Genomic DNA, 12,129 nt, shown 5'->3' with positions numbered 1-12,129 from the left:
TTAAGTTTCTTACCAAAACTTAAGTGTGTCTCTAAAGACATATAATTTTTCATAATACTTTCCCCAAAAACTGATACTTAGAAACTGCATAGCTTCTCATCTAATATACATTTGCATTTGCTATGTTAGCTGAGCACATTTCTGACGTAATGAAAAGACTCTTACAATGGGTCTTGAACTAGTTTTCAGTTTGGCTTCTTCACGCTCACCTTTCACGTTCTTCTGTTATATTCTTATCAACAGGATCTAGTCTGAGCATTCTGCTTATTGATATTGGGAGCTCCTCTTTAGCTTTATGCAAATGAAGTAGGGTTTATCCCTGTACATTTCTTTCTGCATGAATTCATTTTAGAAATCTAGTGGGTTTTTTATTATTTGAGCACTGGAGAATCATTTCTTGTGCACAGTATTAACATTGCATACTATAAGGCTGAACAAAAGTACTTGAGAGATGTGGCCTCCTACAGAACAACATCTTAGCTCATACAAAAGCATGCTCTTTGTACTTATTTTAGTGTGCAGGTGGTGGAGTTGTGATGGGGATCTAACTTCTTAAGTGACTTTAAACAAACTGTATTTTTCTCAGATGTGTGCCTCTGTTGTAGATAAGAACAATATAACCATAATGATTGTACCACTAATACACTAAATTCTTCATATAGGTAAAACTTTTTTTAAAGCTCTGCCTGTTGGCTGACTATTGGACTTTCGCATTTTAGAGGAACGGTTGTATCCAGTTAGTCATACTCAGAGTAAACCCATTGAAATTAATGGACATGACTAATATATCAAGTGTTAGGATTGTCAAAAGGCAGCAGCAGCCTTTGTAGTTCTGTCACCCTCAGAAGTTTGAAGGTTGGTGATCCAGGTGAGGACATTTTCCGTGGCAGCCTCTAAGCTATGGAATTCTCTCCATACAGAGATACAGCTGGCACTTTCACAGTATAGCTTTTGTCATACGCTAAAGCTCCAGCTCTCTACCCTGGCCTTTGACACCTGAGAGAGAGAGAGATTTTAGGACCCATACCGTTAGTCTGAAATTATTTTTTAAAACTGTGTTTTAATAATGTATTTTTATATTATTGTAACATTTTCTGGAACCTTAGGGTGAAGGGTAGGTAAGAAATCCAATGAACAGTAAACACCGACAACAACAACTTAGGTAGGCCCATTAATTTAAATGGGTCTGCTTTGAGTAAAACTTTGATACAACCTAGAGGGTTTTAAAAATTGAAATCTTACTGGCGGTTTATTAACTGTGCAATTCTTCTAGCGAAAGATACGCTTGAGAATTTTGAAAAAATAGTGACTGAGGAAGAGCTGAAGTTTGAAGTATTTAAAGTTCCTGTTCCAGAAACAAAATTAGTGGAATCATTAGAAAAACAGTCAGGTACAAGTGTGACAGCTTCTCATATGAGTGTGGTTTAACATTCCTTTCTGCTTTCTCCCCTGTTGAGAATATTAAGATCCTAAAGGCTAATATCAATAATATAAACCCCACACGATAGTCGCTGAACTAACCATACCATACACAAAAGTATGCAACCTTTCTAAATAAATCAATAGCAATTTTATGTTGTATCTGTCTTTGTATAGTGCATGATTTATTGAAACATATTACTTGAATCTTATTTTTAAAAGCTTAAGATAGGTAAAGGTAAAGGTAAAGGTACCCCTGCCCGTACGGGCCAGTCTTGACAGACTCTGGGGTTGTGCGCCCATCTCACTTAAGAGGCCAGGGGCCAGCGCTGTCCGGAGACACTTCCGGGTCACGTGGCCAGCGTGACATCGCTGCTCTGGCCAGAGCCAGAGCCAGAGCCAGAGCCGCACACGGAAACGCCGTTTACCTTCCCGCTGGTAAGCGGTCCCTATTTATCTACTTGCACCCGGAGGTGCTTTCGAACTGCTAGGTTGGCAGGCGCTGGGACCGAGCAGCGGGAGCGCACCCCGCCGCAGGGATTCGAACCGCCGACCTTTCGATCGGCAAGCCCTAGGCGCTGAGGCTTTAACCCACAGCGCCACCTGCGTCCCTTAAAAGCTTAAGATAAGGAATAATAAATACTCTGTAAGGTTAGCATTCAGGCAAAGCAAGATTTGCCAGCAAATGTAGTCCTAGTAGTCTTTCCCTTTTATTCTTAACAGTTTTAAAACGAATGCATAACTTTTTTTAGCCATACATGTTCTTGAAAAGTTTGACATAAGCCCAATAAAAGAAGAGGAGAAGGAAGAAAAAACAATTGTGGTGCAGAATCTAGAACAAAAACCGCTATTACTTGAAACAGTTCAGGAGGAGTCAGGTATAACAGTGATAGCTTTTCACACTTGCGTGGCTAATATTTTCTCCTTTGTAGCTAAAAAACTCTCTCTTGCTTCTACCACCTAAGAATTCACTAGTGCTCACTGCAGTGACAAAAACTTACTAGTGGCATGGCACTCTCACAGAATGGTATGAGATTTCAAAGAAGCAACAGCTCTGTTGAGAACTGTTAAAGAAGAATTTAAATTACCATCATTCTTTAAGCACCAAATAGCATTGTGAAAGTTAGGGAACATCCATATATAGCAGTTTTGAAAAGGGCTGTATGTAGATTGAATGCCGTTCTAACCTTTGCAGAATGCATGCTCTGGGGTGTTTGTGTTTTGCGGGGCCCTTGACTTTACGTACTCTAGAGAAATTGCATGATCAGTGTAGGTAAGCATGAACTTCCAGTAGTAGCAGAGTAGGCCCACAGTGCGGAGGGAAAACACAAAAGGTTCCTGCCTTTTGGGGTCCGTAAAGAGCTTAATAGGCAGAGGAGGAAGTGCATGATCCTACAACCTGCTCACAATTTCTTGACCATACTTACAGTGCTTCTAGTTAATGCTAAAGAGTGCAAGACATAGATTGGTGTCCAAGATCATACTTTAACTTGAGCAGCTTAGTTTTTGATTATTAAGTATATTTAATTGATTAAACATGTACTTGGTATTTGAATTTAACCTTTGAAAATGTCTTTTGTGAAGGCAGTGGCTCTTCTGGGGGAACATATACAATTGTGGGCTGATAAGAATTTCTCGGTGCTATTAATTAATACTAAATACATTTAATGTGTTTTGTGTTGGGAGCAGGAGGTGGTGCTGCACTTGCACATTCTCTTGCATCCTTAGCGGTTTTTCTTAGCGCCCTCTGACATTGTTATTGTGTGGTGCCCATCTGCACTTCAAACATGTCAGCAGCCCAATATCATGTAGGAAGAGTCCACATTGTGTCACCTCCTGATGCAAGCATTGACCCAGTTTCCAAGGGAGGTTTTGTAGAAAGGTGGTGTAGATTCTCCCATACAACCTAGGGCTTTTGATGCTATCCTCACAGCACAGGAAAGAACTGCAGTATTGCAAGTCACATCACAAGGGCCATTAGTGTTGAGGCCTGTCCACCATTTTAAACAAACATGTTTATAGTCAACAAGTTCATATTTTCTTGGGTCTTGGGTTTTGAGTGTATTGGTATTAGGTAAACAGCAGTAATCTGGCTTTTGCTGTAACATTGGTGATTATTCAAACCACAATTAGCTGTTTTTATAAAAACAGCATTTGAAATGAAGTGCTTTTACAGTGTGGATTTGACTAGCATTTTAAGTGTGTGGCTCTTGAGTGATATCTAATTTTGGTTTCTTAACTTTTATTCAACACATGCTAAAAACAAACTTAGCCTTCCACATTAAACCAGTGCCAGCTGCTTTGCACTTCTTTCTTTTGCATTGCTGTGACTCCTTTCCTCCTGGTTTTTTCATTCTTTGGGGTCGGATTTTGGGGGTTTGCCTCACTCTCACTAAAACAAAATATATTTCTACTCAGCAGTAGCAGTGGTTACACCAGACCGAAGCCCACGGCCTACATCTGCACCAGCTATTGCTCAGAGCCATGTAACCGAACCAACTCCTCCAGTTGTATCTGAAAGCAAGGAGCCAGTGGTCACTAAAGCTGAGAAGGAGAGAAAAGAGGTACAACACGAACAAACTCTGCCAGAGAAAACCAAAACAGAGCCTGCTGAAGGATCCCAGGTATGTTAGACTACCGCTGTTAAATTATATATTGTTTGCTTGTGTGTGAGGAAAATATAAAGTTGAAGGGTCCTTTATGTAGGAGTTCATCTCAGTCAGGGTCCGTCAAATACACCTTGTTGCCAAAAGCAGCTAGTAAAGGTGTCTCCTTGGCTCACCAGGAAAAGTGTGCCCTTATTTTCTCTTTGTTCTGTATTCTGGACGTAGGTTAGAGTTGGAATGGCAGATTACACTACTTGCCCAGCCCTCCTGTCCCTGCCTCCTGACACAGGAGAAAGCTCAAGCTGAACATTTGTCACAGTTGTCCTCAGTGGCCAAACAATTCCCACTGTGACTAATATGCCATATGAACCTTGTAACCAATACTTTCCAGTAGTCCTTTCTTTTTTCCTGTCTGACTATTCTGCCTAGGTAGGGGGATGACTGTACTTTCCAACTCTGCATACCTGCAGCTGGAGAGAGTTGCTCACCTTCTGGCTCTTCTGAGAACACAGAGTCTTTGGGTTCCTTCCAAAATGCCTGTGCTCTGTCAGAGGGGTCTACTCTGGTATTCACTGTGGCATTTGCAAACAGTTTGCACATGGCTTTATTGGTGTCCCAAGTGACTTTATTGGACATGGCTTTATTGGTGTCCCAAGTGATCTCAGTGCTGCATTTGAAAACAGTGAAACATATTTTACTCCCATTGAAATCTGTAGGAAGTAAGGAGAAAATTTTGTTCTTAAGTCCCATATTGTGGCTGTACTCAGATGTCCTTTGGGCTTGGTGACAACACTGTTGTGATGAGAGGTACAATCTATTTTCTCCATGAAAAGTTCTGATTTTAACACTCTTGCTGCAAAGATATGCAACACTTTATACGAGTGTATGGGGACTTAATTGCTATTACAAATTATGGCCTGCTAGAAAGCAAAACCAAAATGTATGGCTTGATCATATGACTTGTAATGACATGGCTTGATTGCCTTTGCAATTCCACTAATTCTGGTCAGTGATCAGGCCTGTTCTTGGGCTGAGCTTGTGCATTTACTGAATCTTTCAGCAGCTACAGAATGTCAGTTTATTTGCTTTCCCTGAATTAACAAGTTCTTTTTATGCTGACAACTAGACACAGGTTGATTGTCATTCTTTACATGATATATAAAAAAAACCCTCCATGATAGAAGCTTCTTAGGAGAGGACTACTTTAGCATTTTTCTGCTCATCTCTTACATATATTTGTGTCATGTACAGTAGAACATACACTTCGTTTGTTGGTGTGACTTCAGTTAATGGCTGTGTGGTATAGTTCTTGTGTCCCTATAGTTGGGAGAAAGTGGAAAAGACAAATGAAATGAGCAGGGCTTTGTAGCATTAATTCTTAAGCCTTTTGGAAGAGGTTGGGTATTTTAAGCTTAAAGAATAATCAGGGGAGGGGAATAGGCAAGAGAGGTTTTTGGAAAAGGTGTGAAATTATTTTCTCAGCTTTGGAACTTGTGGGTCATTGAATGATTATGATTGCCAACAAGTTCAGGACACTACAATAGGACGCCCTATGATTTGCACTGCATAATTCATTGTCACCAGATACAATGATATCAGGGAATGGGTCTTTCCATTGATCATGCTCTACTTGTGAGTTCTGTGGAGCATTTAGCTTCCCACTGGTGAGTCAATTCCGGCAAGGCATTTTTATGACCCAACAGGAAATCTGAGAGCCAGTTCTCAGGGTCATTTTCATCTCCATTACAGCGCTTTCCAAGTGATTTGTATGGAGATGGTCACATAAGAACCAGAATCTCCATTGATATACATTTTCAGCTATTGCAATACCAGCTGAGAAGGCATTTTCAGTGGAGCCAGAATTGACAGCATGAACCAGTTCTGTATTTGTGTGTATACCCAGAAATAGGAGTAATTCAGATAAAGTCAATAAGTTGACAGATAGGAATTAGTGGAGTTGATAGGACCACCACACAATGTACATTTATTTCAATCATTGTATCCCAAAGGATCATGTAGCTAGATTTTCACATAGTAGGGTTTTAGTCTTCTTTCCTCCACCCAAAAGCGCATATCCATGTACATATATCATGCTTCACTGCAAACCAGACTTAAAATTTGGGAGAGTTTCACAGTTGGTTTATGGTGCAGCACATGAGTCCACTTTCAGATTGTGCACACAAAAACTTTAATACTAAAAATATCCAGTGGGGCTTGCATGGGAGCCTCTCCAAAAGTGCCCTCGAAATGTCTATTAGTATATAACTTTTAAAATTAGATTGTTCCTTAAATATGTGAGAAGAGTTACTTCCTTACGTATATTACTCTTAAACTGGGGATCAAAAGAACTAGACAACTACTTAGTTATTTGTGATTATATTGATGTTTATTATATGATCATGTGCATGTTGTTTTGAGTTCGATTGCTTTGTGGTATTTATTCACAGCTCTTACGAAACTGCATACAAATAAAATAAATAGTTCCACGTGCTCAAGGATCTTGAAGCAGGCCATGTGGCAAGCTGTTTAGGGTGGGGAAAAAGTTTAGGCAGTATGTTGTGATATTCTTTCCAGTCTTCAAAGGGAGAATAAGTGAAAAAACACACTGGATGTGTGCAAGCATTTAGGCATGTTTAAAGAAATTTTTGGGATCTTTGGTATTGATTCTCGGTAGTGGCGCCTGCCCCGTGGAACGCCCTCCCATCAGATGTCTGACTTTTAGAAGGCATCTGAAGGCAGCCCTGTTTAGGAACGGTTTTAATGTTTGATGTTTTGTCACTTTTTATATATATTCTGTTGGGAGCCGTGCAGAGTGACTGGGGAAACCCAGCCAGATGGGTGGGGTATAAATAATTTATTATTATTATTATTATTATTATTATTATTAGCATCATTAGCATTATTAAAATGTATTAACCCTTAATTTTGATCAGAGAGTGGATAGGAAAATTGAATCTAGAACTTGTTCCAAAATTGTTTTCTTACTGTATTTTATTTCTCTCTATATATTTTATTTCTGAAAAATATCTATAAAAACATTATAAAATGTTAAATTCAAAGTAAGTTATGGTGAACTAACAAATTGTCACTGTAAAGGTATGGTGTCACTTATTTCTGTAACTCTTTAAAATCTGCATGTTACTTAATGCATGCTTACAAATGTTTCAAAAACGAATAGCTGTTTTTGAAACAAACCTGTTTCCAACATCCTACTAACAAAGCAAAAAAATGTTTTTGCCACTTTATTTTTTTAATGTAGGTGGGGAAAGTGCATATCGAAGTGTCAGTACCCACCACAAATGGTGACCAAAATCAGGTTTGTCTGGTTAGGTTGCTTGTATTCTTTATTTTATTTTTTATTTTTAAGGCTGAAAGATGAAAGTTCCAAAATAAATAAATGAACAATTTTTTCCTCCCTCTCCCCATTTTTTATATAATCTATCACAAAACAGCAGCGTGCAGGAAAAGAGGAGGAACCAATAAGAATGAGGAAGGTTAGCTGTTTCTTCACTTTCATCAAAGCAAAATTACCATCTCATTCATGCATATTTAAAAAGACAGTGTCCTGGTTGCTTCACGTGCCTTTTAAAAAATCAGTAGTTGTTAATTTATATTTACAGTCTTCTCTGTCCAGATGATTTGGACTAGATTTTACACGTTGCAGATAACAACTTAATTCTTGGCTCCTTATAAAAATCTAGTCATTCATCTATGAGAACTGTGAAAAGTCAGCATTTAAGGAAGTGAAAAATGCTTGACTGCAGAAGTAATATAAGAAGGAACAGATTAAAATATTTCAGATTGCATACATATATTTAAGTATATCATTTATTAATATTAATAAATACCGATTTTAACCCAGCAGGACATTCTGATGTCCCATGCAGCTGTATTCCTCAAAATGTATTGCCTTCCACAGAAAGCGCATGATCATTTCTTTACTGAGAGAACGCTCACAACACAAATAGGCCAGCGAAGCCCTAGGGACTGTTTTTTTAAAGGGAACTCATTACATTTCCCCATGATTCACGGGCAAAACTTTTCATTTCCCTCAGATTCTTCACATGATCTTGTGGCTCCATACCCTACACCCCATTGGCATATCACAGCTCTCCGAACGTTAATTTAACCTTTTTCGTTTTCCGATTTGCAAATTCCTGCAACAACAACCTTTTAATTTTTTTTGTGCTTTTTTTTTGTTTGTTCCCCCCCTTTCTTTCACTTTCACAGAAAAGATCAAAGAGACTAGATGGTGAAAACATTTATATAAGACATAGCAATTTAATGTTGGAGGTTTGTATGAATTTGAAGCTTCTTTCGGTTGCGTTTGCCTGGACCCTCTGCATTCTTTGCTGAACTCTTTTTCCTCCTCTGCTGCTACATTTGTTTTGTTTTTGTTTTGCATGCTGTTGCATGAAGACGTTGAAATAGGCTTTTGCATGCAATAAACATGACACTATACAGCCATTTTTCCTACCTGTTTAGATTTTTCTTCTTGAATTTACCTGAAAAATATGTGATTGGGATAGTTTTTCACTTGAGTGTTTTCTAAAAGCTCGACGACTTGATTACATGGCTGTCTACAAAAAGTCAAGGGCCACGAGGAACCAAGCAAGTAGCCAAGTTTTCAGAGTTGCATTTTGTGATGCCATTCTATTTCCAGTAAGCCCATTACCAACTTGAGAATAGATAATTAATAGGGTTCTGACAGAACACTAAATTTGTGCCCTGATCTTTATTCAGTGCCTTTTCCTTTAAGATACGATGCATGGGTGACTAACTTGTGTCCACCAGATATTGTTGGACTACAACTCCCATCATCCCTGGGGTTGATGGGAGTTGAGGGTTCAGTAACATCAGAAGGGCAATTCTCCCCCTCCTGGTGTATAGAGGGATAGTTGTTGGTTATAGTAGAAGAATTGCTACAAATTAGGAAATACCAGTAGGGTAATATTTTCATTGGGATTAATGAAGCCATTATAAAGCAGTAGATAAATATTTAAGATCCTCATAACTCTTTAGGCACTAAACAAAATAAAAGAAGGGTAGTGGTGGAGGAATCTTCCTGGTAGAAAAGCCCACTCTGTAAGTAGGCAGAGGTGTTGCCTAGATTTCCAGTGTGAATCTGATTGAGGACAGTAGCCTTACTCCCAAGAAACTACGTATAGGATTGCAGCCTTAAATTAGGGCAGACTATGCATGCTATATGCAAAATGTGGTCTAAGGTTCTACCAAAGAGACCATCAATTGATGCTTTTCCTTTTGAAAGAACAAAAGTAAACAGTTACTCAGATTTGGCTCTAGCACTAACTGGAACTCAGGGTACCTTGTAAGGAAGAGTACAAGAAAAGTATTAGCAGAACTGGATATTTAATTTCATATCCTGCATAAAGGAAAGTTATAAGGGTTTGTCAGTAGAAGCAAATTGAGTAGTAATACCTAGTGATTGGAGAGTATGCCTGTCTTCCATCCCACCCAAAGTTGCAAATGGCAATCTTCCTCTAGTTTGAGGATTTCTGTCCTGGACAGCTGACTTCAAAGCTACCTGCAATTTATGTTTATTTTAGTACCAAGGACTGTTTCCCCAGCAAACTAAGCTCTGCCATCTTAGTGATTTGCAATATATCTAGTAGAATTACTAGGGAACCATGGTCACAATCCACCAAGCAGTTCTGCTTCACCATTTTCATTCTTTTCAGTTCACTGAGGCTAGGTGTACTGCATTTATTTTGTGTACTTTAGTTTCTGCTGGGGCATTTGTATGCTCTTACATTTTTTTATGTAAAAGGACAGTACTGCTTTAAAAAAAACTAGTGACAGTGGCAGGAGATCAAGCCCAAGGAGCATTCTGAATGCATAATTGCTGGATGATCATTGGAAAGTACCTTGTTCCAAGTCAAACAATTGGTTTACCTAGCTTAGTTGTCCTATGCTAACGGGTAATGCCTCTCTAGGTTTCAGATATAAGTTTTTCCCAGCCGTATCTGGAGATGACAGGGACTGAACCTGGAACCTTTTCCTGAAGAACATGTACTCTACCACCAAATTAGTACTAATATGATTCTTGGGAGATATATTCCATCTCCCCAAAATTAACAAATCATTCAGTAGCATTTAAAAGCACTGATATTATAGTAGTTTATGTCTTAATTCTGCAAATAATTTTAAAACCTGGAAATAGAATGTCATCACATAAGCTTTTTCTCTGAATGCATGTTTTAAAAAGTGTAGACAGCTGCTTTCACACAGCAGAGTGGGGCTATTTTCCTCGCATAGGCCATTTGCTATATTTCAACTAATTTAACTTTTTTTGTATTTCTTGTTATTCTAGAACCACTAAATTTTATGTTGCTTTGACTACACAGTATAGATCATGGCTACCTTGCCTTCAGATTAATACCAATTAAATTTGTAACCCACAGATCTTGGAAGTGTTGAACATTCCAATCATATATTACTGATATTTGGAGATGTGTGGCTTCTTAATACTGACTCCATTCTTATGTGCTATGTGTTTTTATCCACGTTTACAGAAATAGCAGCTAATAGGAGTTTCGTAAACAGTGTCACTTCTTTTAAAATGCACTAACTACTTTTTGAAGTTTAATTTAGTGATTTACAGCTTTTGGGTTTGATTGCTACAGTGCAGAACTTTTGGACATCAGTAAAATGGTCTGTAATCCAGTCAAGAAGAGTTCTTCTGGCAAGAGGTGGTGAAAATTTCACCCATGACATTTTAGTCTGTCCTTTATTTGATAGTTTAATCTATTACCTCCTTCCAGTTGAGGTTTTATAACTTCTTGCACATGTCTCTTTCCAGTACTGTTACCTTCCCGTAGCCATATAAGGCTCTGTATGATCCAGTGCCTACTACCAACTCCCATTCACATGCCTGGTCTGACTCTTAACTGTTTTGTTGCAGGTGTTCACTGGTCATCAAATAAAAAACAAAAACTCCTCTAATTATAACCTTGATTGTGGTTATTTTTTTCTTTTTGACTTTGTGTATCGGACAAGCAAGTTCAGTTCCATCTGATTGTGTTTAGGAAAGAAGAGTGATCCACTGAAGCACCTGAGTGTTTTGACTTATCTTATCAGACCACAGGGATGATCACAACAACATTTAAAAGAAGCACACAAGACCTAGTTAAACACCTTACGATCTGCCATTCTCCAGTTTTCAATTTGTGCAGTTTGTCTTAGATTTAAATCACCATATGATCCTTTGAAGCAGTGGCACACTTGATAATGAAAAACTCCCTTTTGCTCTTTCAGGTGGCATGATCTTGCAATGAAGCCCTGGCAGCCATGGTCCTCAGAGCAGAACCATTGAAATCATAGGGCATGACTTAACTAATTAATTAATTGTATAGGCTTTTGGGGAGGAGGTAGATCTTGGATTATACAAAACTGCCTCAGAAAATATAAAAGCTGGCCATTTAAAATATTTTGGAATAAAAACAACCAAGTTTTGTGACACTTTAAAGATGAATATTTAATATATTAAAATTAAATTACCCTTTGCAGCAAAAACAACAGACTAAAATGGTCTCCTTTCTATAAATATTTCTGGAGTAAAAAACAGCTTTATGACTGGAGCTCTTACATGTAAGAGCAGGGATGGGGAATCTGTTCCCCTTCAGATTTTGCCTGCTTTGTCAATGATCTGGGAAGATGGGGGTTATATTCCTGCTGGAGAGTCACAGATTTACTGTCACTGTTAGATTCCATTAGTATTGGGTAACCCTCTTTAACGATGAGGCCCTGTTTATGTTAACTGAAACGTCATGCTGTATTCAATGGGACTTACTCCCAGGAAAGCATGTGTAGGATTGCAGCCCGAATCTTGTTGACATCTTCTTACTCAGTGGTTTAGCCTAATTATGTCCCAGATTGTTCAAGGGCCCACCCTGGTTGGTGTCCATTAAATTTTCCCAGTATTTTATGTTTAAGAATTCATAGAATCATAGTTTTGTAGAGTTGGAAGGGATCACAAGGGTCATCGAGTCCAACTCCCCTGCAATGAAGGAATATTTTCCCCAACATGGGGCTCAAACCCATGGCCCCGATTTTAAGAATCTCATGCTTTACCAGCTGAGCTATT

General features: G+C 38.6%; 1 protein-coding gene across 36 annotated transcripts in view; it reads left to right on the top strand.

The window, feature by feature from the left end:
- EPB41 (erythrocyte membrane protein band 4.1) overlaps window positions 1–12,129 on the top strand; it is a 111,757-nt gene that overhangs the window by 64,234 nt on the left and 35,394 nt on the right. For 18 of the 36 annotated variants that reach the window (XM_079985942.1, XM_079985944.1, XM_079985945.1 and 15 more), the window contains 6 exons: window positions 1,274–1,390; window positions 2,172–2,297; window positions 3,838–4,043; window positions 7,285–7,341; window positions 7,478–7,519; window positions 8,256–8,318. In XM_079985942.1, the coding sequence (XP_079842068.1) occupies window positions 1,274–1,390; window positions 2,172–2,297; window positions 3,838–4,043; window positions 7,285–7,341; window positions 7,478–7,519; window positions 8,256–8,318 (611 nt within the window). The remainder of the gene's footprint in view (window positions 1–1,273; window positions 1,391–2,171; window positions 2,298–3,837; window positions 4,044–7,284; window positions 7,342–7,477; window positions 7,520–8,255; window positions 8,319–12,129) is intronic. The other 18 variants (XM_079985919.1, XM_079985913.1, XM_079985924.1 and 15 more) reach the window with 12 other exon arrangements.

The sequence above is a fragment of the Podarcis cretensis genome (genome assembly GCF_951804945.1).
Source record: "Podarcis cretensis genome assembly, chromosome: 8".
NCBI lineage: Eukaryota > Metazoa > Chordata > Lepidosauria > Squamata > Lacertidae > Podarcis > Podarcis cretensis.
This window is presented reverse-complemented; position numbering and strand designations above follow the sequence as displayed.